This window comes from Chanodichthys erythropterus, chromosome 20 (assembly GCF_024489055.1).
Source record: "Chanodichthys erythropterus isolate Z2021 chromosome 20, ASM2448905v1, whole genome shotgun sequence".
Lineage (NCBI taxonomy): Eukaryota > Metazoa > Chordata > Actinopteri > Cypriniformes > Xenocyprididae > Chanodichthys > Chanodichthys erythropterus.
In genome coordinates this window covers 37,994,847-38,019,782 of record NC_090240.1, presented here as the reverse complement: position 1 = coordinate 38,019,782, position 24,936 = coordinate 37,994,847, and the positions used below count along the sequence as shown (strand labels likewise).

Sequence of the window (24,936 nt, the reverse complement as noted above, 5' to 3'; positions counted from 1 at the left end):
ATTATGTTCAGATATTTTTACATTTCGATTATGCAGAAAACTAAAGTATAAAAGTAGAATATTGGAGGTAAAAATATCCAATTTTGGTTGAATTTAACATGCTGAAAGGAAAGCAAGATGAGTAACTGCTAGTAATAAATACAGCAAAATCAGAGTTTTCCCCAATAAAAATACACAAAATAACGTGAAAAAACACAGGCCTCAGAGATATGCACTGTAAAAAAAGATTTTCCAAAATTGTACATAAAACTATTTGGAGCATGTTTTACAAGGTAAAACGTTTTTCGGAAAAAAAAAAAAAAAAGATTTTGAAGTTGGAAATTAAAATTATTGGAGTATGTTTTCCAAAAAAAAAAAAAAAAAAAAAAAATTAAAAAAAAATATTTTTCGAAGTTGTAAAATGAAGATTATTGAGGTATGTTTTACAAGAATTTTTTTTTTTTTTTTGAGGAAAATAAAATACATTTTTGGGGAGAAACAAAGAATTTTGAGGATTTTTTTTTTCGAAGTTGTAAATGAAGATTATTGGAGTATGTTTTACAAGAAATATTATTACAGTTGTTCTAATTCAATTTCATATTTAATTCAGTGTGTTACTTGTCATTATTTATTAAATTTATTAGCAATTTCTGAGTGAAAATTGTTTCAAAGTAAATCCTACACCAAACCTTTTTTTAATGTACATTTTAATTAAAACAAGCTTTAACATCAGTTTAAAGTTTAAATGACACCTAATATCAGTCTCTGGAGTCTCCAGAATGTGTGTGTGAAGTTTCAGCTCAAGATCATTTATTATAGCTTGTCAAATTTGCTCCTATTTGGGTGTGAGCAAAAACACGCCGTTTTTGTGTGTGTCCCTTTAAATGCAAATGAGCTGCTGCTCCCGCCCCCTTTCCAGAAGAGGGCGGAGCTTTAACAGCTCAACAACAACAAAGCTGGAGAATCTCACGCAGCCAAAATGAGGAAAGTGTTCAGCCTTACATTGTTCAAACCGGAGTCGACACTGATGGAGAGACTCAGGAAGAAGTTACAACTTTTAGACGTTTCTGAATGGTTAGTGGATAAATTGATGTAGTTGCTGTGGAGTTGATTCAACTCATCCACTAGCATGTGTCGTCATGTTCATCTTTTGTGTTGAATTGACCCTCGTTTGTGAAGCAGTCCGGCGTAAAATGATGGCATGACAACAACACTCTACTACAACAACTCTTCCTCTTCTCTAAAGCAGCCCAACATGGCCCCGCCCCCTTTGTTGTGTGTTCTCGGGGGCGGGGTTTATGTAAATTTGAGGGTTTGTGATGTCACTAACCCGAGAAGAAGCACATTGTAGTTCCTACCAGCTGTTTGTTGTAGTCCTTAAACAACCCTTTGCATTGTTTATGCTCTAACAGCAGCATTACACATTAACTAAAGTTAAAAAGTGAAATAATAATAATAATCAACTTCCCCTTTAAAATAAGTTTAAGATACATTTTGGTAGCACATGGAGATTGTCGCTTCAGCAAATGAAACTACCGCTGTCTATATCTATGTGTAGACGTGTGTATTGGTTATTTCACACTCACTGTTCGGCCTTTCAATCCAGGGAGACCTGGTAAACCGGGAAGACCAGGAAGCCCGTCGGATCCCGGATACCCGTCCGTCCCTCTGGGCCCTGGCAAACCTACTGGACCCTAAAGATGAGATGGAAATGAAAAGCATGACAGAGTCACATGACCCTGCCAGAGGGGGTGGAGCCTGCAGCTGCTGTTTACACATGGCATTAAAGGCATAGTTCACCCAAAAATGAAAATTATAATATAACAATATACAATATAAAGAAGAAAGTCATATACACCTAGGATGGCTTGAGGGTGAGTAAATCATGGGATAATGGGAAAACTATCCCTTTAACACTTGAAAAGACAAGCCATCATAAATCATTTTTAGATACTCGCCTCAAGACCTGGTGCTCCAGCGAGGCCTCGGGATCCTTTCTTACCGGCGAGTCCCTGAAAACACGCACATAAACTTATTTAGTACCCTTATATAAAGCTATGTTACCTAAGAATGTTTTTTATGACTTAAAAGAAGCATTTTTCCATTTCGTGATAAAGGATCTGCTATAATCTTCTCTTATTCAAGCACAAAATTCCTGATACGATGGAATTAAGCCACGCTGGGTGGCCAAAAGCACTTCTCTCAGACTGTTAATGCCACTGGCTAATATCTGAATGGGATATTTGTGACTGTGAATGAGGCTTTACAGGAGATTTACAGGATGGATTTGCAAAGAGAAACAAGGGAAAATAAAATTCCCTCTGTTACACAACTAAACACACACACTACAGTGGTGACCTGCCATTGACTTCTGTTGTTTTCATGTTGGCTATAGGCTTATGCATACAGAAAAATCACATACTGCACACAGTATACATACTACATAGTGCAGAATTAATGCAAGTTACACACAGACCTGAATTCCCTTCTCGCCCTTGGGTCCTGCTTCGCCGGGTAGCCCAGGAGATCCCTGGACAATAATGAAAATATCTCTCTTTAACTTCATTATGCAGTGTGATGTTACGCTGATCCACAGGCGTGTGGCTAGAGTCCAAAATTAACTATACATAAAAAACTGCAAAAATTGGCTTTGCTAAGTCACATTTTCCGGTAACTTAATTAGGAAAGTTATGCAACAAAAACCTCTGCTTCAGGTCCTAGTGAGTCTCCTACCTAGACAGCATTTTAAGGCATCATAGCTCAGAGAGTAAGACTCAAACTCAGTTGCGAGTTGAATCTTTAGTGCACTTCTGATGAGCGCCACTATTTCCATCATGCACTAGTTGCCTCCTATGTAGAGCACTAGAATCTGCTGCTCACTAGGGTTTGTGTCAGAGCTGGTCACGTATCACACTTACAGGAGATCCCTGCTGACCGAGGGCTCCCCGAGAGCCGGTGACCCCAGCGTGACCCTAAAACACACACACACACACACACACACACGTATTACTGCAGTGTTGACATAACAAATATGAATCTGAGTGTGGACTGTTTCTGATGAAAACAGGCCGCCGGAGGAATTTCCTGCAGGGGAAAGAAGCACTCGAACTGATGGAGAGCAGTTTAATCTAGATCAAGAAGAACAAACAACATGGGATTCTGGCGCTTGCAAAAGTCACCACCACTATGCTAGGACTTGCTATTCTATTGCTCTGCATTCTGAGAGATTTTAAACATGTTGCTGTGCGGTTGCTAGGGTGTTGCTATGCACTTGTTGAGGTGTTTAGAGAGATTTTTAACATGTTGCTGTGCGGTTGCTAGGGTGTTGCTATATAGTTGTTGAAGTATTCTGAGTGATTTTTAACATGTTGCTGTGTGGTTGCTAGGGTGTCGCTATGCAGTTGTTGAGGTGTTCTGAGTGACTTTTAACATGTAGCTTTGTATTTGATAGGGTGTTACTATGCATCTGCTGATGTGTTCTGAGAATTTTTTTTTATCATTTTGCTGTGTGGTTACTAGGTTGTTGCTATGCAGTTCCTGAGGTGTTCTGAGTGTTTTATTCATGTTGCTGTGTGGTTGCTAGGGTGTTGCTATGCATCTGCTGATGTGTTCTGAGTTTTTTTTATCATGTCACTGTGTCATTGCTAGGGTGTTGCTATATAGTTGCTGAGGTGTTCTGAGTGTTTTTAATCATGTTGCTGTATGGTTGCTAGGGTGTTGCTATGCATTTGCTGAGGAGTTCTGAGAGTTTATTTTATCATGTTGCTGATGGTTGCTATGGTGTTTTTTTGTATCATGTCACTGTGTGGTTGCTAGGGTGTTCCTATATAGCTGCTGAAGTGTTTTTAATCATGTTGCTGTGTGGTTGCTAGGGTGTTGCTATGCATCTGCTGATGTGTTCTGAGTGTGTTTTTATCATGTCACTGTGTTGACATGACTGTGCTAGGGTGTTTCTATAAAGTTGCTGCGGTGTTCTGAATGTTTCTAATAATGTTGCTGTGTGGTTGCTAGGGTGTTGCTATGCATCTGCTGATGTGTTCTGAGAGTTTGTTTTATCATGTTGCTGTATGGTTGCTATGGTGTTGCTATGCATCTGCTAATGTGTTCTGAGAGTTTTTTAAAATCATTTTGCTGTGTGGTTACTAGGGTGTTGCTATGCATTTGCATTTGTTCTGAGTGTTTTTAATCATGTTGCTGTATGGTTGCTAGGGTGTTGCTATGTATCTACTGATCTGTTCTGAGGGTTTTTTAGGTCACTGTGAGGTTGCTCTGGTGTTTCAATGCTGTTGCTGAGGTGTTCTGAGAGGCTCTATATGGTTTCTGGAGTTTTCTGGGTAGTTGTTAAGTGGTTTCTAAGATGTTCTGAGTAGTTTTAAGTTTGCTGCTGAGTGGTTGCTCGGTTGTTCTTGGTAGTTGCTAGGGTGGTGCGAGGGTGTTTTGGGTGGTTGTTATGGTGATGATAGGTAGTTATATAAGCCACTAACAATTCCAATTTTTAAATTCAAAATTTAAATGAAATTCCAATTATTCCAGAGACCTTATTACAGGTGATCTCTCTAATCTCACACTTCAACAAAGCTAAACTCAACTTGTTCTCCTTCTTAATGGTTTTAAATGAGTAATCCCCTTTGGGCACTACAGTTCAAATAAAAAAATAAGCTAGTTAGCGAACAGGAATTATTTTTTCAAAGCATGAAATTCCTCTTTACAGAGACACTAACCTGATATCCATCATCTCCTGGTTCCCCACGTTCACCTTTCTCTCCTGGAGCCCCCTGCAAACACACACACACACTGATATGTTTTATTTCTTCATTATAGAGATGTAAATATCATCGGCTCTTTTTTTGTGATTTCATTCCAGATGTTGAACAAAAACAGGAAGTTAAAGGAAATTAAGACCTACTGGTTCACCTAAGGGCCCGGGCGGTCCTGCCGTTTTACTGTCTTCTCCTGGGTAACCCTGAAAAAACATACATTATTAGTCAAACTCAGAATCTAAAATGCATTTTCACACTATTTTTTTTTTAAAAAGTTGGCTTAACACCAATAATAGATACTTTAACAATATAATTTACTGCTTTTTGCATAGACTACATAGAGTTTTAAGCATAATATCTAATAATTTACCCCAAAGAGGACATTTAGACTGAGATTATTGTTCAGTATATCAAATGATGTTGTATAACCTTTTCTCCCTTTGGTCCCGGGGGGCCTGCTGGACCTTGCTTGCCAGTGTGACCCTATGGATAAAGAAAAAGAAAGATAAAAATAGATAATTTTCTCATCTAATCCAAAGCAAGACTCTTTTTGAATGGTAATATACTGGCTGGGCTGATTAATTGGCAGACCTTTGAGATAATCAAACAATAATCACGTCTGGTTGGTCTTCGTTTTGGGAAGTGCGCATTGCAAACAAATCCACTAAAGTGATACTTTAGGGATTTAGTCCCAAAACTTTCTGCCAGTGTGAGTGTTTGTTTTTGTAAGCATTCATGAGTGCATGTATTTCCATGCATGTCTTCTGAAACTGCAACTCACTTCGTAACCTTGCAGTCCTGGCTCTCCCTGAGGTCCCATAACTCCAGGTCGACCCTGCAAGGTAATGAACAAAACACACGTTAGCTCATGTTTGGTGGCGTACTCGTCGTACCTCAACAAATAACCTGCTAAAAATAACCCAAGTGTTTCCTGTCAGCAATGTCGTCTTGAAAAACATATTATTGGATGGTGTCTTAAAAAAATTACTCCTGCTGCTCATCCCATTATGGCTTCTTGGAAAAGCATTCGCTTATGAAAACAAGACGGTAGGTTTCCCTAACGACACTTGTTTTTATATTTCATCGATGTCATTAATCCCCGAGGGAAACGCTGGGGCAAAATAAAACAATCCCAGACATTTCTTCTGCTTATAAAATCCGGCCTAAAAGCACCAAATCAGCAGGCGGTTAACTGCATTGTACAAGAAAAGCGGATTAGACCCTAGTATCTCTAACGGCATTAGTGTAAATCCCATCAAAAACTTTGGGTCAATTCCAAATCCTGCTAATGTTTATACACTCCTTAATTGAGCCAGTAAAAACAGCAAGTTTGAGGGTAAAACACATTTGAAAAGAGCTCAAGGAAATTATTACGCTTCTGTGACTCACTGATTCAGCTCATACAGCAATTATAATTTTAATACCCAATTACTTTAACGGTAACACTTTGCAATTAGGTTTTCTAATGCATTTTTTATTTGTATGCTGTTATTATTAGTTAATGCTTTAACCAACGTTAACAAATGAGTGACACCACTTTAACTAACAAAACAATCCAATAACACATTAGTCTGAACCAATCTCACATTTCTACTGTAACTGTGTGGCAAAAAAACATAAATTATTTATAAAATACACCATTATCTAGGACTCCCCCATTGGTGCAATCAAATACAGCAACACAATGCAGTATAATTTTAAAGTTGTGGGCTTAAGCTACAAAATATTCCCAAGTTTCCCCTTGTTAATGTATTCTGTGCATCCATTTCCCTCATTCTTCAGACTGTATTGTTTGGCTCTTCTATTGAAGACTTTGTCACGGTGATTAGCGTGATCACGTGTTTGGGATTTGCACAGCCAATTCTCAATCTCAACATCAGAAGACTTAGAGGGATGCATTAAAGGAGAAAGCACACTAACTGCGGGTCCTCTGGTTCCACGAGCACCTTTGAGTCCTCTCTCCCCAGTCTGTCCGATTTCGCCGGGCGAGCCCATTTCTCCCAGGTGACCTGGCGGCCCTTTCTCACCCTACCATAGAGGAAGATGAAAACATCAATGGGAAGGACTGGTCTACATTATTTACACGTGAGAACAACAAGATAAAAGCGAATGTAATGACATGTAATGTAAGACAAAGAAGAAGTGGTGTTATAAAAAGTTGGTAACACTACGGTAAGGTCTCATTTGTTAATTGAGATTATTAACTAATGAAAGCATTAACTAACATGAGCTAACACTGAGCAAACGTCACAGTGAAATATTTTGGTCAGTGTTAGTTAATAAAATTCATTGTTTCAGTACACAGTGCATTAACTAATGTCAACTTTAAATAATCAACTAAAAATGTATTAGTAAATGCTGAAATTAACAATAATTAAGACTAATAAATTCTGTAGAAGTATTGTTCATTGTTAGTTCATGTTAACTCATTTTAACAGATGAGACCTTGTAAGTGTATTTGTGAATCTGGAAGGAGTACCACAGGGCTCGATCTGAGGTCCGTTTTATTTCTGACAATACTCACTTCAGTCTCTTGTGCACTTCAAATATATGGGTTCCTCACATTGTTTTGGTGCAATTTAATGAGGTTTTGAGGCTATAATTAATTTTGATCCAGAAATGAGGATACCTTCTTTCCTGGACGTCCACGGTTGCCCGGCAGACCCTGTTTGCCCTCGGGTCCCTGACATAGAAACATCTGCTTTAACATCACATCGAATTTCAGACCATCTCATAACAGACTTGATTATCTAAAGAGCTGTTTGTGGAGAGATTTAATGTGAACATGTGCCACCACACACAACTAAATGACACTCAAATGCATTACGTTGTATACACCGCATCACTCTTCCATCACTAACCGGGAAGCCTTTTGCCCCAGCATCTCCAGGAAGTCCTGGTGGGCCGGAGTCACCGATCTCGCCCCTTTCCCCGGCTTCTCCCATTGGTCCACGGTCACCTGGCTCACCCTAAGAAGTAACGGAAACATAAATTACATTAAACTCATTTCCAATAATGAGTGGGTTTTCATAATTTTGTCTTTAACATGAACCTGCCAAGGCTTATTTCATGTATTATTAATGTGTATTGCCCCTGATTAAATAAACAAAGAAAGAAATAATAAGGTGCCAAATAAAATGCAAACCAAAGAAAAAACTCAAACACAAGTTTTTGCAAAATGTGTGTACTGTCAAAGCAAATACGCAGGGAAAAATGGTGTAGGATTTACTTTGAAACAATTTTCATTTAGAAATATCTATAGAAATTGCTATTGATTTATAAATTTCACAAATAATTCTAAACAATATGTGTACATTAAATGCAGAACAAGTTATTTTGGATAAATGCCTCAATGTAAATGTAATGTTCTAAGAGAATCTGCAGTCTCACCTTTGGTCCATCCTTCCCTTGATGTCCGTCCTCTCCGGGTGGCCCTGGAGGACCCTAAGACAAATGATAACATGTCAGATCAGAATTTAAATGCAGTAAAGCATCATGGGATTCATCCCACACTCCAGCTGTGCTGACCCTCAATGCAGCAGAAATGTGCTTATTTGCTTTTCCCAGTAGCCATTACAGACATTTTTATTTGTATAAGCAAATCAACATATCTCATTGCAATATTACCAAGATTACGGACACATATTTTACAGTTTGAATAACATATGAGAATTTTTTCCACTAGGTGATTTATTTGTTTTGATTTTGGGGTGAAATGCGAGCCGGATAAACTCCTGACAGGTTTCATGAGATTCACCCAATGTCATAATATCCAATAACAAACACAGAGAATTGCTTGAATAATTGAGTGAACAGAGACAAAGATGTTCAGTGTGCGTGAGCGAGTGGACGGCCCGAAGGTCCGTTTTCAGATTATTGACACCGTTTGGCTCACGTCAGTTAAAGCAATAAAAATACACCGATGGATCACGTTCATTCGGAGTGCGAATGGAGTCGGTGTGGGGTTTTGACTCACTCTGATGCCCAGTTGGCCCAGTTCACCCTCTTCTCCGACAGGCCCCATTTCACCCTGGAAAAAAGACAAAGACACAGTTGCCAAATGCCAATAGATCTCACTTTGATACTGTCAGTATTATTATTAAAGCTTGTCAGAATAAATCATCTGATTGCATTGCAAACAGCAGCTTTTGTGTTCCACAGAAGAAAGTACAAACCCGATTCCAAAAAAGTACACTGTACAAATTGTGAATAAAAAAGGAATGCAATAATTTATAAATCTCATAAACTTATATTTTATTCACAATAGAATATAGATAACATATCAAATGTTGAAAGTGAGACACTTTGAAATGTCATGCCAAATATTGGCTCATTTTGGATTTCATGAGAGCTACACATTCCAAAAAAGTTGGGACAGGTAGCAATAAGAGACCGGAAAAGTTAAATGTACATATAAGGAACATCTGGAGGACCAATTTGCATTATTAGGTCAATTGGCAACATGATTGGGTATAAAAAGAGCCTCACAGAGTGGCAGTGTCTCTCAGAAGTCAAGATGGGCAGAGGATCACCAATTCCCCCAATGCTGCGGTGAAAAATAGTGGAGCAATATCAGAAAGGAGTTTCTCAGAGAAAAACTGCAAAGAGTTTGAAGTTATCATCATCTACAGTGCATAATATCATCCAAAGATTCAGAGAATCTGGATCAATCTCTGTGCGTAAGGGTCAAGGCCGGAAAACCATACTGGATGCCCGTGATCTTCGGCCCTTAGACGGCACTGCATCACATACAGGAATGCTACTGTAATGGAAATCACAACATGGGCTCAGGAATACTTCCAGAAAACATTGTTGGTGAACACAATCCACCGTGCCATTCGCCGTTGCCGGCTAAAACTCTATAGGTCAAAACAGAAGCCATATCTAAACATGATCCAGAAGCGCAGGCGTTTTCTCTGGGCCAAAGCTCATTTAAAATGGACTGTGGCAAAATGGAAAACTATTCTGTGGTCAGACGAATCAAATAGTGAAGTTCTTGTTGGAAAACTGGGATGCCATGTCATCCAGACTAAAGAGGACAAGGACAACCCAAGTTGTTATCAGCGCTCAGTTCAGAAGCTGCATCACTGATGGTATGGGGTTGCATGAGTGCGTGTGGCATGGGCAGCTTACACATCTGGAAAGGCACCATCAATGCTGAAAGGTATATCCAAGTTCTAGAACAACATATGCTCCCATTCAGACGTCGTCTCTTTCAGGGAAGACCTTGCATTTTCCATCATGACAATGCCAGACCACACACTGCATCAATTACAACATCATGGCTGCGTAGAAGAAGGATCCGGGTACTGAAATGGCCAGCCTGCAGTCCAGATCTTTCACCCATAGAAAACATTTGGCGCATCATAAAGAGGAAGATGTGACAAAGAAGACCTAAGACAGTTGAGCAACTAGAAGCCTGTATTAGACAAGAATGGGACAACATTCCTATTCCTAAACTTGAGCAACTTGTCTCCTCAGTCCCCAGACGTTTGCAGACTGTTATAAAAAGAAGAGGGGATGCCACACAGTGGTAAACATGGCCTTGTCCAAACTTTTTTGAGATGTGTTGATGCCATGAAATTTAAAATCAACTTATTTTTCCCTAAAAATGGTACATTTTCTCAGTCTAAACATTTGATATGTCATCTATGTTGTATTCTGAATAAAATATTGAAATTTGAAACTTCCACATCATTGCATTCTGTTTTATTCACAATTTGTACAGTGTCCCGACTTTTTTGGAATCGGGTTTGTAAATATTACAGTCAATTTTGGGTGAACTATCCCTTTAAGAGTTTTGGGCTGGTCTGTCTCACCTTGAGTCCAGGTTCACCCACAGGCCCCTGCTCTCCTTCAGGTCCTGGAGGTCCCTGTGCATACACAAAAGCGAGAATGACACGTGTGCTTTGAGACCCAAAACTCAAAAACAAAGCTCTATTAAATAGCCTGCAACATAGTTCATTTACTAAAAATAATTAAATTGTGCTATTATTGACTTCTCTGTAGTGTTCTGTGTGGTGTTACACTCCTTAGGGTGCCTACATTATCTAATCTATTGAATTTAATGGTATTATATAACTTGGCACTGTACTGTATTATCCCTTATCTAATTTGCAAATGTCCATTTTACTGCATAATTAGATGCAGGAGAACTCTGTTATACACTTCAATAAGTTTATTTCAGGAAATACCTCGTGACCTTGTTCTCCATCTGGTCCCGCGTCCCCCGGAGGGCCTCTGGACCCCTAAACGATCAAAACCAAACAGTCACATTCACATAAATATGAAATAAATATGAAATCATGCACAATTACCAAAAATAAACAAACATGAATTTCCCATAACCAGTCCTGCTCGGTCTTGTTTTGTATTAGATGTATCAGATGTATACTGGCGTTGGCTATGAAGGGATCTTACTATTACGCCTAACTTGAAGTGAATTTCTCCAAGTTTGTTTTAGTGCACATATGAGCAGCATAAGAGTCATTGTTTATGCGTGGATAAGTACGGATAAGCATGTGTCAGATGCACAGGGAATCAAAGAGTGGAAACATTAGCCATTCCAGACACACTATTAAAAGTCTTTCATCTGCTGTCAGAGTGGCTGATTTCATGTTTAGATGTAATGACACAAAACATGCTGCAAATTCCACGAGGAGGAGCTAAACAAACCCTCTGAGGCCTTCACAGCATGACTTACATGTGTTACACAAGAAAGATGCAACAACAATCTGCAAAAACATCATATATAAATGCTGCGACTATACACGGTACATTTATGAAACTTTAGCACATGTGAACAACAATGTGAGATACAAATGAACATTCAGTTCTAGAAATATTATAGAAATATTTTAAAAAGCAGGTCATTGATGTAATTAAAACTATTAAAAAAATTTACAAATAAAAATAAAATTAAATATAAATACCAGATTAAAAGCTTAAATGTAAATAAACCTAAGAAATTATTAGAATTTGGCAACTAACTTGAAATGAGTTTATGTTGAAAGACTAAAATTAATAAAACTAAAATATTATATAATTAAAGCTATATAGAAATATTTTTTAAAATATCAGGTCAGTATTGAAACTAAAACTATTTAAAAATTGTGTTCAATGAAATGAAGCTGAAATAAAATATAAGATTTAGATGAAAAACTTAAATTGAAAAAAACTTAAGAAATGTTTTACAATTTGGCAACTAACTTAAAATGAGTTGAAATATAACATTACTAAAACTTTAAATAAAGTGAAAACTAAAAATATGAAAATAAAGCTAATTCAGAATATTAACAAACACTATGATAGTACATACATGATACTAAATAACACTGAACCAGCACTAAATGTGACCTAGCTGTGCCATACAGAAGTCTTTAATGATTTTCTATATAAACACACTCCTTTTAATGCAAATTTGGGTTTGTGTTGTAATACTCACAGGTTTACCTGGAGGACCTTTTTCACCTGCGCTGCCGGGTGGACCTGCTTTACCCTGTAAAACACACACACACACACCAATTACATCTGATTCATATACGTGTAGACTTTATAAAATCTGATTATACATAATTCACTTTGAAAAACATTCGATAGAACAGAATGAATAATCTCAATAATAATCCTGGACGGCAGTGAGAATCAATATATAGCAAAAGGAAATAAATAAAATAAAATAATTTTATTTTAGCTAGATGTCAAAGCAAAATGTCTAATTTTCATTTAGTCTAAATTGATGTACTAATTCAACTAAAACTGAAATAAAAATTAATAAAAAAAACCTACATATATTAAAAAACAATAACTAATAAAAATGATGAAAATTCACAACAAAATTACAAAAACTTTAATTATAATGAACTATGAATAAAAATGAATAAAAATGATATTCATATCTGATAAAAAACAATAACTAACAAAAATGACTAAATATTCAAAACAAAATATAATTAATTCCCTTATTTTACTAAATACATAAATACATAAAATGTAATTTGTTCCCTCGTATTACTAAATTACTTTTACTACACACAATTACACAACAGAGTTTTCAAGTAAAAACGAAACACTTTTATGCATTTTGCAGTTCATTTACACAACAAAAGTGTTTTGGGGGCTTAAAAAAGCAAACTTTTGAAAACAGGTTTCAAAGTGCAAGTTTTTGAAAACGATACCGTTATCATCAAAAACGTGAATTTATGAAAACTGTAACATCATGCTCATGCGTGTTATGTGTTCAGTCTATAGATGTGTAGTGTTTATTTACAAAGTGACATCGCCATCTACTGGCCTGGCAGCAGAATACAGCAATTTTAGACATTTTTGTTCTGACAATGTTGTCGTTTGCATGAGAAAAACACAAAGGAAAAACTTTTCCATTGTAATAATTTGATCCCCATTTTCCTAAATCATGGCCACGTTGAACTAATTCATTCCCTGGTTTTGATTATCCATGATTTAGTCAAATGAAGGAACAACTTACAGCATGCTAATGTACTAATAAGTAATGAGAACAAATTGTTAATTTGTGGCCACTATATACTTCTTTCCCTCCACACGTCATATATATATTTGTTAATTAAAAATTAACTTTATATATGTACAGTGGTTGATTTGGTTGCAAAACATTCCTTCTTTACAAAAGCTCTTCAAGGAAACGATAAGTTTGTGTTTGTTTCTATGATGGAAACGTAACCATGAGCCGTAATCCAGCAGGGACTGTGAGTCCACAGTCTTTCTTCTTCCTCTGTTTTGCTTCCCGTCTTTCTCAATCACTATCAGCACAGACAACGACGCTGAGAAACAGGAATCGCTCTGGGTTTAACATCAACCTGTCTTATCAAACTCTTTCTCATGGATATCTCAAAAGAGATGGCTGATGCTCAGTTTCCAAGACTGCTGATACCTGCTTTAATAACACTGACATCACCGCATTCATCACGAGCCACAAGTGCGCTTTCATTTTCCAGAAGTAAATCTTACTTGCACAATAAATGCTTCCATATGTTCACTTCACACGCTTCATATTCAAGGAGATAAATGCACATGAATCAGATTTTAAGGTAACATGATCACGTCTCACTGGCCAGATTCAAAGACAGCATTACATGCAGCATCCCAAGCAATCCCAGAATGCATTGTCATGAACAAACTGTGTTACGTTCAGTTGTGAGTTGTGTGCTTTGTATGATGCATTTCCAAAACAGCCACTTATAAGATTTCATGATGCTGTCTTAGAAGGTAGCTGACTATGTAGGTTTTCATTTTTAAAGAAACTTTTATTCAGCAAAGACGTTTATAATGTTACAAAAGGTTCTATTTCAAATAAATGTTGTTCTTTTAGAACTTTCTATTCATCAATTTTCTATTCATCCTGCCTAACACATAACAATTCTGTTTGACGCTGTAAAATAAAGTTGATTCAGTGAAATTAAATCATGTTTTTCACTTAAAATCAGTTGATTTGATTTTGCTCAACAAAAAGAGCCCAGCGTCCTCTAGTTCCCATGCTCGGCACAAGAGGACGCTGTGAGCTCAAGAGCACCTAAAAGCCCTCAGGCTTAAACAAACCCGCGTGAAGTTTAAACACTCATCCTGACAGCACAAACCCGCCTGCTTTATTACAGGAAACACACACTGACCTGTGACGTCAACACACTGCTGACTGATTCTGGCTCCTTAATGATTCTTTTGAATATTAAAAGGAAATGAGGAAAATCAAAAACTGACCTCAGTTCCTTTCATTTTGGACAGAATTAAAGTATAATAATGTAGTTCAGCGAGTCAAGAACCGCTCCGACCGATTCAACTAATAACCCTGAGACTGATTTGTCATAAAAATCGATCTACACCGGAATACAAAAGCAACCCTGTTAAGAAAGCAGTTGTCACGCTGCTGAAACATATTTAAGCCAGTAGCATGACAGTTTCTAGTCAGTTCCTCATCAACACTGGCACACAGAAAGGGACTTACAGGGGCTCCTGCTGCTCCTCTCTTCCCTGGACCTCCAGCTTTACCCTACAAACAAACACAAACACACATCAACAACAAGATCACTGACCTCCTCTGAACAAAAAACATAAATCTACATGATCGGTGCTTTGAGTTGAAGCAGAAGACCAGATTTATGGATCTAATCTCCGGCTTTAATAACTAATGACTGATGGAGCTCATTATCTCTCTGAATGAATTTCTATATCTTAAAAACTCCTCTTGCATGTGTCTTTAAACAGGCTTTATGGTCCGAAAATGGCTAAATCATGTTTTTATTCACTTCTAAACATGGCAAAATATGTGTTTAGGGGTTGGCTTTGTTTTAGCAGTGTTATTTTAGTTTTATTGACATACAATTATAGCTTTTTATCAATTCTTGTCATTTCAATTTCTTTATAGTTTTAGTAGTTTTGTTGTATGTTTTTGTCATTTTTATTTTTATTTTTTTTGTCATTTTTAAGATATGTGCATATAGTTTTATGTATTTGTTTATTTATCTGTTTGTTTATTACAGTTTTGGATATTTTAGTACACCAGGTTAAACTAAATTAAAATATAAATTTAAAATAATAATGTTGTCTTAGTTACTAGCTGAAATAAGATAAGTTTAACTTTTTTCTATATTTGACTATTTTAATAAGTAATGAGTAAATGTTTTTATGGCCTTAGAATTAGTTAATTATAATAACCCAGGTCTGTAGCTATTTAGTGTAATAAAAAGTATTTATTTATTTGTATTTATTTATTATTAATAATATTATTATTTATCTTATATTTAATTTTAGATTTAATTTAATTTTCTGTTAGTACTTTTTTAAGTTTTTCATCTAATATTTATATGTTATTTCAGCTTTATTTCAATTAGTTCTAGTTAACAATAACAACACTGGTATGTCCTCATGAAAACATGTTTATCTAGCACATCTGATTATGGACATACAGTCTCATATACAATGATTGTTTTCATATAAAGCTTATTATGATGACTTCAGACAAGCACAAACCCTCAAAAACACACATTTAATTTAATTTAAGTAGTTTTCACACTTGAGAATGTCCTTAAATTAATATTTTGTCTCATTCGTCTCTAAACTAAACACATTAATCTCTAAACTAAACACAGAGGTGCTTACGATGAATCCCGGAGCTCCATTCCTCCCTGCAGATCCCTTTTCACCCTGCAAAATAAAAGCAGTCGAGCCGTCAAGCATGTGTGATGTGTCTGCGCATCACGATCATTCAGTGGCTTTGTTATGCAAATCAATGTAACTGCTGTCAGGTTTGCGATGGTGTGAAAGGTCCCATGAAATGATCTAAAGAGTGCAGTTTTCTATCCTGTGTGATATATTTCCTATTGAAACAGGAAGTTCTAGGGACATAAATGATGCCATCACAATGTCTCCCAGAATGAAAGTTTAACTTTATTCTGGGAAATTTATTCTTAACTTTAACTTTATTTATCCTTATATAGAACCTTTTTGGCATAAAGTGTTTTTTAAAATTGAATCAAGAACCCTAGGGTTCTATATTATCTCCTTTACTGTTATAGAAGAGGATAGGTGATATACGGGATGCTGGTACCTTTACGCCCTCATGGCCTGGTTCCCCTGGAGGTCCGTCAGGTCCTCTCGGGCCCTAAAAGACAAAAACACACACCATATATGAGTCCGGCTGTGATTTCACACTTGTGAATAGGGTAAAAAATTAACTAATAAACATCATTATGATTCCCTAGCTGATTGATTACATTAAGAATTGCAAATTCTGAAATGTTATATATAAATATGCAAATGAGGCATTGGGTAATTAAATATACACTAATTTGTATACATTTCCAGAAAATATATCTGAACACTGGATGAAGCCAGGTTCAAAATTCTTATTTGATTTTGTTGACATATTAGAGTTACATTTTTTTACAGAATGGATTTTGGATAACTCTTTTTATCACTGCATAAATCTGAAAATACTATCAAGAGATGGAGAAAAATGTGTTTTTAGGAATAAAATGTTATATAAATCAATGTGAATGATATTTGAACAAACCCCTCAGTAAAAAACTTCAGAATATGGTCAGGAATAAAACTGTAAATTTTGGTGTTTGTAAGTGCTGCTGAAGTGGAGGAAAAAACTTTTAATGGTATGCAGTGTAAGTGAAATATACAGACGCAAATAGAAAAAGTGCAATAAGATAAACACTTAAATGTGTGTTTTCGATGTTTTCTTTCCACTAGTCTGAAAGAAGACATGTTATGGAATCAAAATAGTACAAAATATCAAAATTGACCATAGCATGAAAATAAAAAAACAAACAAAAAAAATGTTTTGCCTGTAGCATTGTGCCTTAAAACTCATGACTATCATATATCATCCTTACAAAACAAAAAAAAAAAACTTGCATGATCATCTTGTGAGATTTATTTTATAAATATTAAGTTCATCCTTATAAACAGTCCAGCTAGCTGATCAATGAGCCAACAGAGCAGAGACGACACGCCAGACCAAACACAACGAGAATCCAGCACAAGCCAAACAAAACCAAAAAGAGAATGTTTAAAGTGTGAGTTACAGAAACGAGTGTGCCTCGCTGTCGAACCCTCTCTGAGATGGAACCTCATTAGTGACCACTTTGGAACACACTACATAGAGCACTGAATCTACAAGAGATGTAAATCACAATTGATAATAATAGTTTGGTGATAAAATGTTGCTTACGTATGATATGTTTAAGTCAGTATTGTTATTGTTTACTAAGAATATTTAAACAAATAATAAAATATAAATATAATAAAATATACAATTAAATATTAGAAACATTATCAAACTTATTAAACATTAACTATTAAAACTTAACTCAAATTCATAGACACACAAGGACATATCAATGTTGTTATTGTTAACTAAAGCTAAAAAATTGTAAACTGAAATAAAACTGATATAAATTTTTGATGAAAAAATTAAAAACTTAGGCAAAAATACGAAATGCTGCTTGCAACTAACTGAAATAAATAAACTGAAGAACTAAACTGAAATATTTTGAAAAGAAAAAAAATGGCAAAAGCACATACAAATATTGCTAAAACTTCAAATAATTATTTTATTTAAAAAAAATTAAAAACAAATTTAAATAAAATTGAAGAACTTGAATGACTAAAAATAAATCAAATTTTCTTTTTTTTTTAAACTGAAAATAAAAAAATCTATTTCAAAATTGTTATAAATACTACTACTAAGTATATAAATAATACCAAAAACATTGGTTTAAATATTACATATCATTACACTATTTTCAATCTATATTTTTCAGTACTGAATGAATTACAGGGATCTTTATAACAACATTTTACTCATTTTGTTCAGCATCTTGTAACAAGCTTGTTGCAGTGCATTCTGGGAGTGCCATGCAATGCTTCCTGAGAATTTGTCCAAAAGAAGCTGATCTTAAAAGGCATTATATTGAGCAATTGAATCTAGAACCAGCCAATAATGTATTAAAAGCTGTCTTGTTAGTCTCATCTGCGGATGCTGGGTTCATGAACGGAGAGTCCTAACCCTTCAGAAAGCCTGAGCTCTTTGTTCAGGATGTGTAAGCGATCTGTCTGCCATGTTTTCACACAGAGGTTTAAAGTCACCCATCCTCACCATCATTAAAATGAGATCTGCAGAGTTTTATATAAACAGAACAGAGAGGAACATTCTCTTAATTGCAGAGTTTGGCATGAACCTCAAACCTCTTTTCATCAGCTTCTGTGGCCTCTGACAGACTTCATCCTGTATCATTAGGACTCACGTCAAACACACTCTTTCTCTTCTCCACTTATTATGTTAGTCAAGGTTTCCTGCACATAATTCAGGAACGTTTATCCTCACACTGACCTGTTATTAATTCAACTGGCTGTTTTTGCTACTGTAACTTTAAGACAGTTTAACCCTTTATGTTATGTTGCATTGGTTGTGAACATTAGTTTGTTGTACACAATTAATTTCCCTACAAAGACAAAAGGGTAACAACAACAACAACAAAAAAAAAGCCAATACTGTTAATACAAATTAAATAAACACAACATTTGCTAACAATTCTCATTTACATTTAGTTTAAGTTGAAGTGCTAAAATAACTAAAACTAAATTAGAACATAATAAAAACTATACAGGCATAAGAAAAAAGAAAGAAAGACAAAAACACAATTAAATGACTAAAACTTACAAATAAAACAGTAATTAGATTCAGTTTCTTTCTGATTTTGGGGTCATATTCAGTTTGACCGCTAGAGGTCCCTGTGGTTTATCTAGCAAACATGAATCACTCAGTCAGCAAAACACGACAAAACTTGTAGCCACACTGATCTCTGAACAGATAGAGAGCTGAAAGAAGTAAACTGAAGCATTGTACAAACAGAGCCTGTGGATTTATTACCAGGACAATCAGCCTGCGGTAATAGTCTTTTTGCAGGAAAGTCTGTTCACTAGGTGGCCCTATTTGCATATTTGGAGCTATTTAAATGAGGGCAAAATCTCAAACACAGCTTGCCGCACTCACAATTGAATAACATGTTTCAAATCAGCAATAAAATCTGAATATGAACATGAATAATAATAAACTAATAAAAATGACAAAAACAAAACAAAACACAATTACTAAAACTTTAACTAAAATTAAAATGAAGACAGAAAATATAAAATCTAATCCAAAATATTCAGAAATCTGTTCTACATGTGTTCACTAAGATTGTAGAAACGTTTCACATTGTACAAAACTGTCAATCAAAGCTTTCCACGAGTCAAATCTCTCTCATTCAGTTCAGATTCCTGACATCATTAGCAACACACACACACACACACACACACACACACACACACACACACACACACACACACACACACACACACACACACACACACACACACACACACACACACACACACACACACACACACACACACACAAAAACAAACAACAAAAGCATCAGTTTTGTTTCACTACTCATCTCACCCTCCGTCCTTTGGGCCCGGGAACGCCTGCTGCTCCTCTCGGCCCTTGTGGACCCTTGAGAAAAAGAGACAGAAAGAATCAAGGTAAAATTTCAACTTTGATGTGGAAAGTTTCTCTTAACCTCAGTTTTACACCCCAACCAATGTCTGTGTGTATATCACTTCTACATTGGACAGTCTGAACATCAACCACAGCAATTTTGGGGTCTCTAACTCATTCCCTCTAGTGCCACACTCAGCATGTAAGCACATTTGTGAGCTTGTGAGTCGCGCCCTGCGCAATGTGCACCAGTAGCGCTGTTTCGTTCCGCTTTTGGTGCGTTAATGTTTCCCTGGCCTAAAATCTATTACTGCCACCTTGTGTTGACATTGTGTTGAAACTGCACGATTAGTAAATTATGCATGTCGGGCCACATATAATAGATTTTAATAGACAAGCTGCGGGCCGTTTGAAATTCATCCCCGGGCTGCATTTGGCCTGCAGGCCGTAATTTGGACACCCCTGCTTTAGCGTATTGAGACATGTCATCACAAGCATGACCTGAGGCTACATGCAGCGTTTCAGCACCACCTACTGGTCAGGAGATACGAAAAATGGCTTATTTTGCTTATAACTTCTGAATGGTTTGCCCAAAAATCTTTTGATTTAGTGCAGCATACCAAGTCGAATGATACCCACTTTTCCCATATCAGCCATTTTGGGCGTCAGCCATTTTGAATTTTGCCTTAAAATGCTATATTTTATGAACGCATTGGGGTATCGTTACGAAACTCTGTATGTGTCATCAGGACTCCTGAAGGTACTCGGAAATTTAAAAAAAAATGCTTATAGTTTTTGATTAATTTAGCTTATTTTGATGAAACTGGTCTTGATAGATTCCTCGAGTCATACAGAGAGCAATGAAACACGTTATGCCATAGTTGGTTGAACTCTTTGTCCATCATTTTGAATTTCTTTGAAAACATAAATTTTCAAACTCCTCCTAGAAAATTGGTCAGATTTTCACCAAAATTGGCTTAGATCATCTTAGGACCATGCCGGCTAAAAGTATTTAAAGTCTTTTTTGATTGACCAAACCGTTCTCGAATAACGCATCAACAAATTTGATGGCATGGTGCCGAGCTGATTCTGAGGCTGTAACTCTACAATGCTTTGGCATATCGACACCAAACTTTGTACATGTCATTGTCTCCTCACACTGACCACACAACATCAATTTGGTAACATCGCCACCTATTGGTCAAAAGTGACAAGCAATTTATTCATATTAATAGTGATTGCATTTGTGGTTTTTCAGCTACTTTGACTAAAATAATGTGAAAATGTCTTTAGTCAAGGATTTTTTCAGATGAAATTTACATCTCAAACAGAAGAGGATCATGGGTAAACTTACTGGTGGACCTTGTGGGCCAAAATCTCCAGGACCTCCTGGAAGACCCGGATACCCCTAATACAAAGAGACAGACACACGGTTATCACCATAAACCTACTATCCACCGACCCAACCAACTACTGAACAGGTTAAGATCAGATCAGACCAACTACCGATTTACACAGAAATCATATTTACATACGTTTCGCATTGTGCAGCAATTTACATTGAAGAAAGGATTGACTCTGCTTGTGTTTGACCCCATTGGCAGATATTTGTTTTGTTTTAAGCACAAACTCACTTAAGTTTGACCCAGTTTTCAGTAACAACAACAACAACAAACACTTAAAATCTTCAGTCATTTTGCTTCTACAGTAAATGTATCTCAGAACGTTTAGATATGTGTACTGGACAAGTCAAAAATACTCAGGAAGAAATCATTTTTGCTGTGCAATGCATTGCATCTAATATATGTTTGGTAATGTGAAATAAGTTCTTACTGTTGAACCTTTCTCTCCTGGAGGACCCAAAGGACCCGGAGGACCTCGATCACCCTGAACACACACAATAAACACACAAACACGGTCACGCTTTCTGCCTGATTTAAGTCTTCAAATCAGGTTTCACTGTAGCTGATTCATTTCATCACGGTGGAACACAACCATCATATTCCAAAATAGATCATAATGTATTTATTGTAAAACGGTGGAAGTATGTTTGGTTTAAGATAATGTCCATGTCTCAGTTTTTACCTTTTCTCCAGGTTGTCCGACCATTCCGGTTATTCCGATCATTCCCACTGGACCCTGAACAACACAGAGAACAAGAGCTGGATAAACACACACACTTAAACACACACATAAACAAACACACACTCCTGCATTCCTCGTGTCAGATTTTGGAGAGAACTGAAGATAATATGATATAAAATAATATAATATAATATAATATAATATAATATAATATAATATAATATAATATAATATAATATAATATAATATAATATAATATAATATAATATAATATAATATAATTTTTTTTTCACGGTTTCCACATGTGAAGCCACACAACTGTTGTTACAACATTGATAATAACAAATCATCATATCAGAATGATTTCTGAAGGATCATGTGACACTGAAGACTGGAGTAATGATGCTGAAAATTCAGCTTTGATCACAGGAATAAATTACACTTTACTATATATTCACATAGAACATAGCTGTTTTAGATTGGAATAATATTTTACTATTTTTACTGTATTTTTGTAAATTAAATTAAATTAAATTAAATTAAATTAAATTAAATTAAATTAAATTAAATTAAATTAAATTAAATTAAATTAAATTAAATTAAATTAAATTAAATTAAATTAAATGTAGACTGGGTCTGCCAAGCTCAAAAATGAAAAATAGTAAAACTGACTGATGCACCATATGATAGCTTTATGTAAAATTCAGCATTTAAGTCATTAAGATCTCATAGCTAATTTCTCATTTGTGGTCATGTTTTCTTTTAAACGAACCAATTACATCATTGCATATTTAAAGTACCCAATTTTTTAACTGAACACTAGTGCAAATGAGATTTGCATCATATGACATCAGCGGACTTGAAATACACGAGTCACATGAAAGACTGAAAGATGCTTTTATGGACTTTTTTGGAGTACGACAGCATGAATTAATAGAAATACAGAATGTAAATAATACATGAGGGTGAAGACTGTCTCTTTAAGACTGTTCTGTATTTTCACACACTGGCTAATATCATCTGCAATGATTCCAGGGACATTTACTAACTGAATTAATCAAGCTCATTGTGCTAAACTGCTCACATTTATCTTCCTTTAACAGCAACAGATGTATTATGACAATAAAATGTAAATAAAGTTTGCTCCCAGTGGAATAAACACAATGAACTCAATATGCATTTGCACTTTTAGCGCTCATAAATCATCACAGACGTGTGACGTCACACTCTTGTACAACCCACAGGATTTTCCATAGTTGTCTGATGTTGGTACAGTACAAGTGGGGTTTTGGGCCGATTCCCAGCATGCTCCATCAGCCCTGGGGAAATTTCCGAAGGCTAAGTCGATTAATTTGTCGAAAAACAATCATTACATCAGATATCGTTGGCTTGTTTGACGACAAACGTCACAAACTTTTCCATGTCTGTTTCATGCTTGCCATTTCCTTTTATTTTATAAAAAAGTAAATACAGTAAAAATTATAAGAATATATAGTAAAGTGTAATTTATTCCTGTGATCAAAGCTGAATTTTCAGCATCATTACTCCAGTCTTCAGTGTCACATGATCCTTCAGAAATCATTCTGATATGATGATTTGATGCTCAAGAAACATTTTCTTCTATGATTAATTTTGTTTCGAGAAATAGATCACAGCAATCTCCTCTAGAGTCACAAAAGAGATCAAAAACATCTCAAACTGTGCTCAGATTTGCAAGAAGCCAAAATCTGCAATCAAAAACTCATTTGTCATCAAACTCTTCTCAGAGCAAATGATCTGAGCTGCTGTCCGTGTTCATATTATATCTCTATACATCTGAGACAGAGAAGACAGACAGATTATATAAGAGTCAATGACTCTTATCGAGCTTTCCGAAAGCATGCCAGACGCCACAGATGTTCATTGGGAAAGACACCAAGTGCTGCTGGGATTGACGAGGCTTTCTGTATTTTCCTGGAAGAGTCAAGCGACGGCCAGCGGTTCATAGATCTGCTGTAACAGTCACTACATCAAAATACTGTCAAATACTGTCCTCGGAGGACGTATATTCAGCAGCTCTCTGAGGAAAAACACACTCCAGATATGCTGAAAACATCTGAAATCACCTACATCATCATCATCATCATCCAGCAGCTACTGAAGTGTTTCAGCTACTGTGAGTCAGTACAAATATTGAAACATTCTTACAGTAAATCAACATTTCTAAAGATGTCATGTCTTGTTTTCTGAAAATAACCTTCTGTGCCTTAAAAACCCCTGGGATAAAAATACCGATCTGAAGATCAAACTTTAAAAAGAGCTTTTATTGTGCATGTTTCTTGTTGGTGTGAAGGCCTTCGAGAGGTTGAGGACTCAAACAAATAATCTGCAGATTTAAATCATTTTCCCCTCGGTCTGATCTCAGGGTGTTCATTTGGAAAGTGATGTCATGGCATTCATTAAAGACCTTGTGTTCTCCAGATTGCTGTTCTTGAAGTCGGGGCCCCTGCGCAGATTTTCTGCGGCTGATCTCTAATGCGTCACACATGTGAGCCCGTACACTATAGACCAACACAAACCAGAATGCAAATATTATGACTGAGTCTATCACACAGAACTACAGCACCGCATGTTTTCCTGTGTCGTATTTAAAGCAAATCCTCCTCAAACAACTCTTGAACGCAGTCTCGTCTTACCATCGGAAGATCGAGCGAAACCGCGGGGTAAATGCCTTTTTTCCAAGCGCAATCGCTGCGTGTGTCCAAAACATCTCTGGAGAGTTTCATGAGAGGGAAGAAATTCTCATGAAACACAATAAAAGGCCCTTTTTAACGTTTCCCCAAACAGCTTTAGATCCTTATTTCACGACTCTGATTTTACAAGAGCATAAACACACACACAACGGGAAAACAAACACGTTTGCTAAATGAAACTTCACAACTGCGAAAAGGAAAACTGCCAGTGACTGAACAAAAAACAATGCTACCAAGAGTTCAGACAACTTTCATTAACTGAAAAAATGCATAAAGAACAGAGATGGACAAAACAATAGTTGGAACGATAGATAGATAGATAGATAGATAGATAGATAGATAGATAGATAGA

At 36.1% G+C, this 24,936-nt stretch overlaps 1 protein-coding gene across 1 annotated transcript in view; it reads right to left on the bottom strand.

The window, feature by feature from the left end:
* LOC137008828 (collagen alpha-1(XXIV) chain-like) overlaps positions 1–24,936 on the bottom strand; it is a 98,150-nt gene that overhangs the window by 12,945 nt on the left and 60,269 nt on the right. The window contains exons 25-47 of the mRNA XM_067370545.1: positions 21,853–21,906; positions 21,601–21,654; positions 21,122–21,175; positions 19,729–19,782; positions 16,318–16,371; positions 15,870–15,914; positions 14,716–14,760; positions 12,184–12,237; positions 10,934–10,987; positions 10,559–10,612; positions 8,716–8,769; positions 8,130–8,183; positions 7,601–7,708; positions 7,369–7,422; positions 6,660–6,767; positions 5,521–5,574; positions 5,169–5,222; positions 4,886–4,942; positions 4,701–4,754; positions 2,898–2,951; positions 2,456–2,509; positions 1,938–1,991; positions 1,566–1,673 (exon numbers count right to left, since the gene is read on the bottom strand). Coding sequence (XP_067226646.1) covers positions 1,566–1,673; positions 1,938–1,991; positions 2,456–2,509; positions 2,898–2,951; positions 4,701–4,754; positions 4,886–4,942; positions 5,169–5,222; positions 5,521–5,574; positions 6,660–6,767; positions 7,369–7,422; positions 7,601–7,708; positions 8,130–8,183; positions 8,716–8,769; positions 10,559–10,612; positions 10,934–10,987; positions 12,184–12,237; positions 14,716–14,760; positions 15,870–15,914; positions 16,318–16,371; positions 19,729–19,782; positions 21,122–21,175; positions 21,601–21,654; positions 21,853–21,906 — 1,389 coding nt within the window. The remainder of the gene's footprint in view (positions 1–1,565; positions 1,674–1,937; positions 1,992–2,455; positions 2,510–2,897; positions 2,952–4,700; positions 4,755–4,885; positions 4,943–5,168; positions 5,223–5,520; positions 5,575–6,659; positions 6,768–7,368; positions 7,423–7,600; positions 7,709–8,129; positions 8,184–8,715; positions 8,770–10,558; positions 10,613–10,933; positions 10,988–12,183; positions 12,238–14,715; positions 14,761–15,869; positions 15,915–16,317; positions 16,372–19,728; positions 19,783–21,121; positions 21,176–21,600; positions 21,655–21,852; positions 21,907–24,936) is intronic.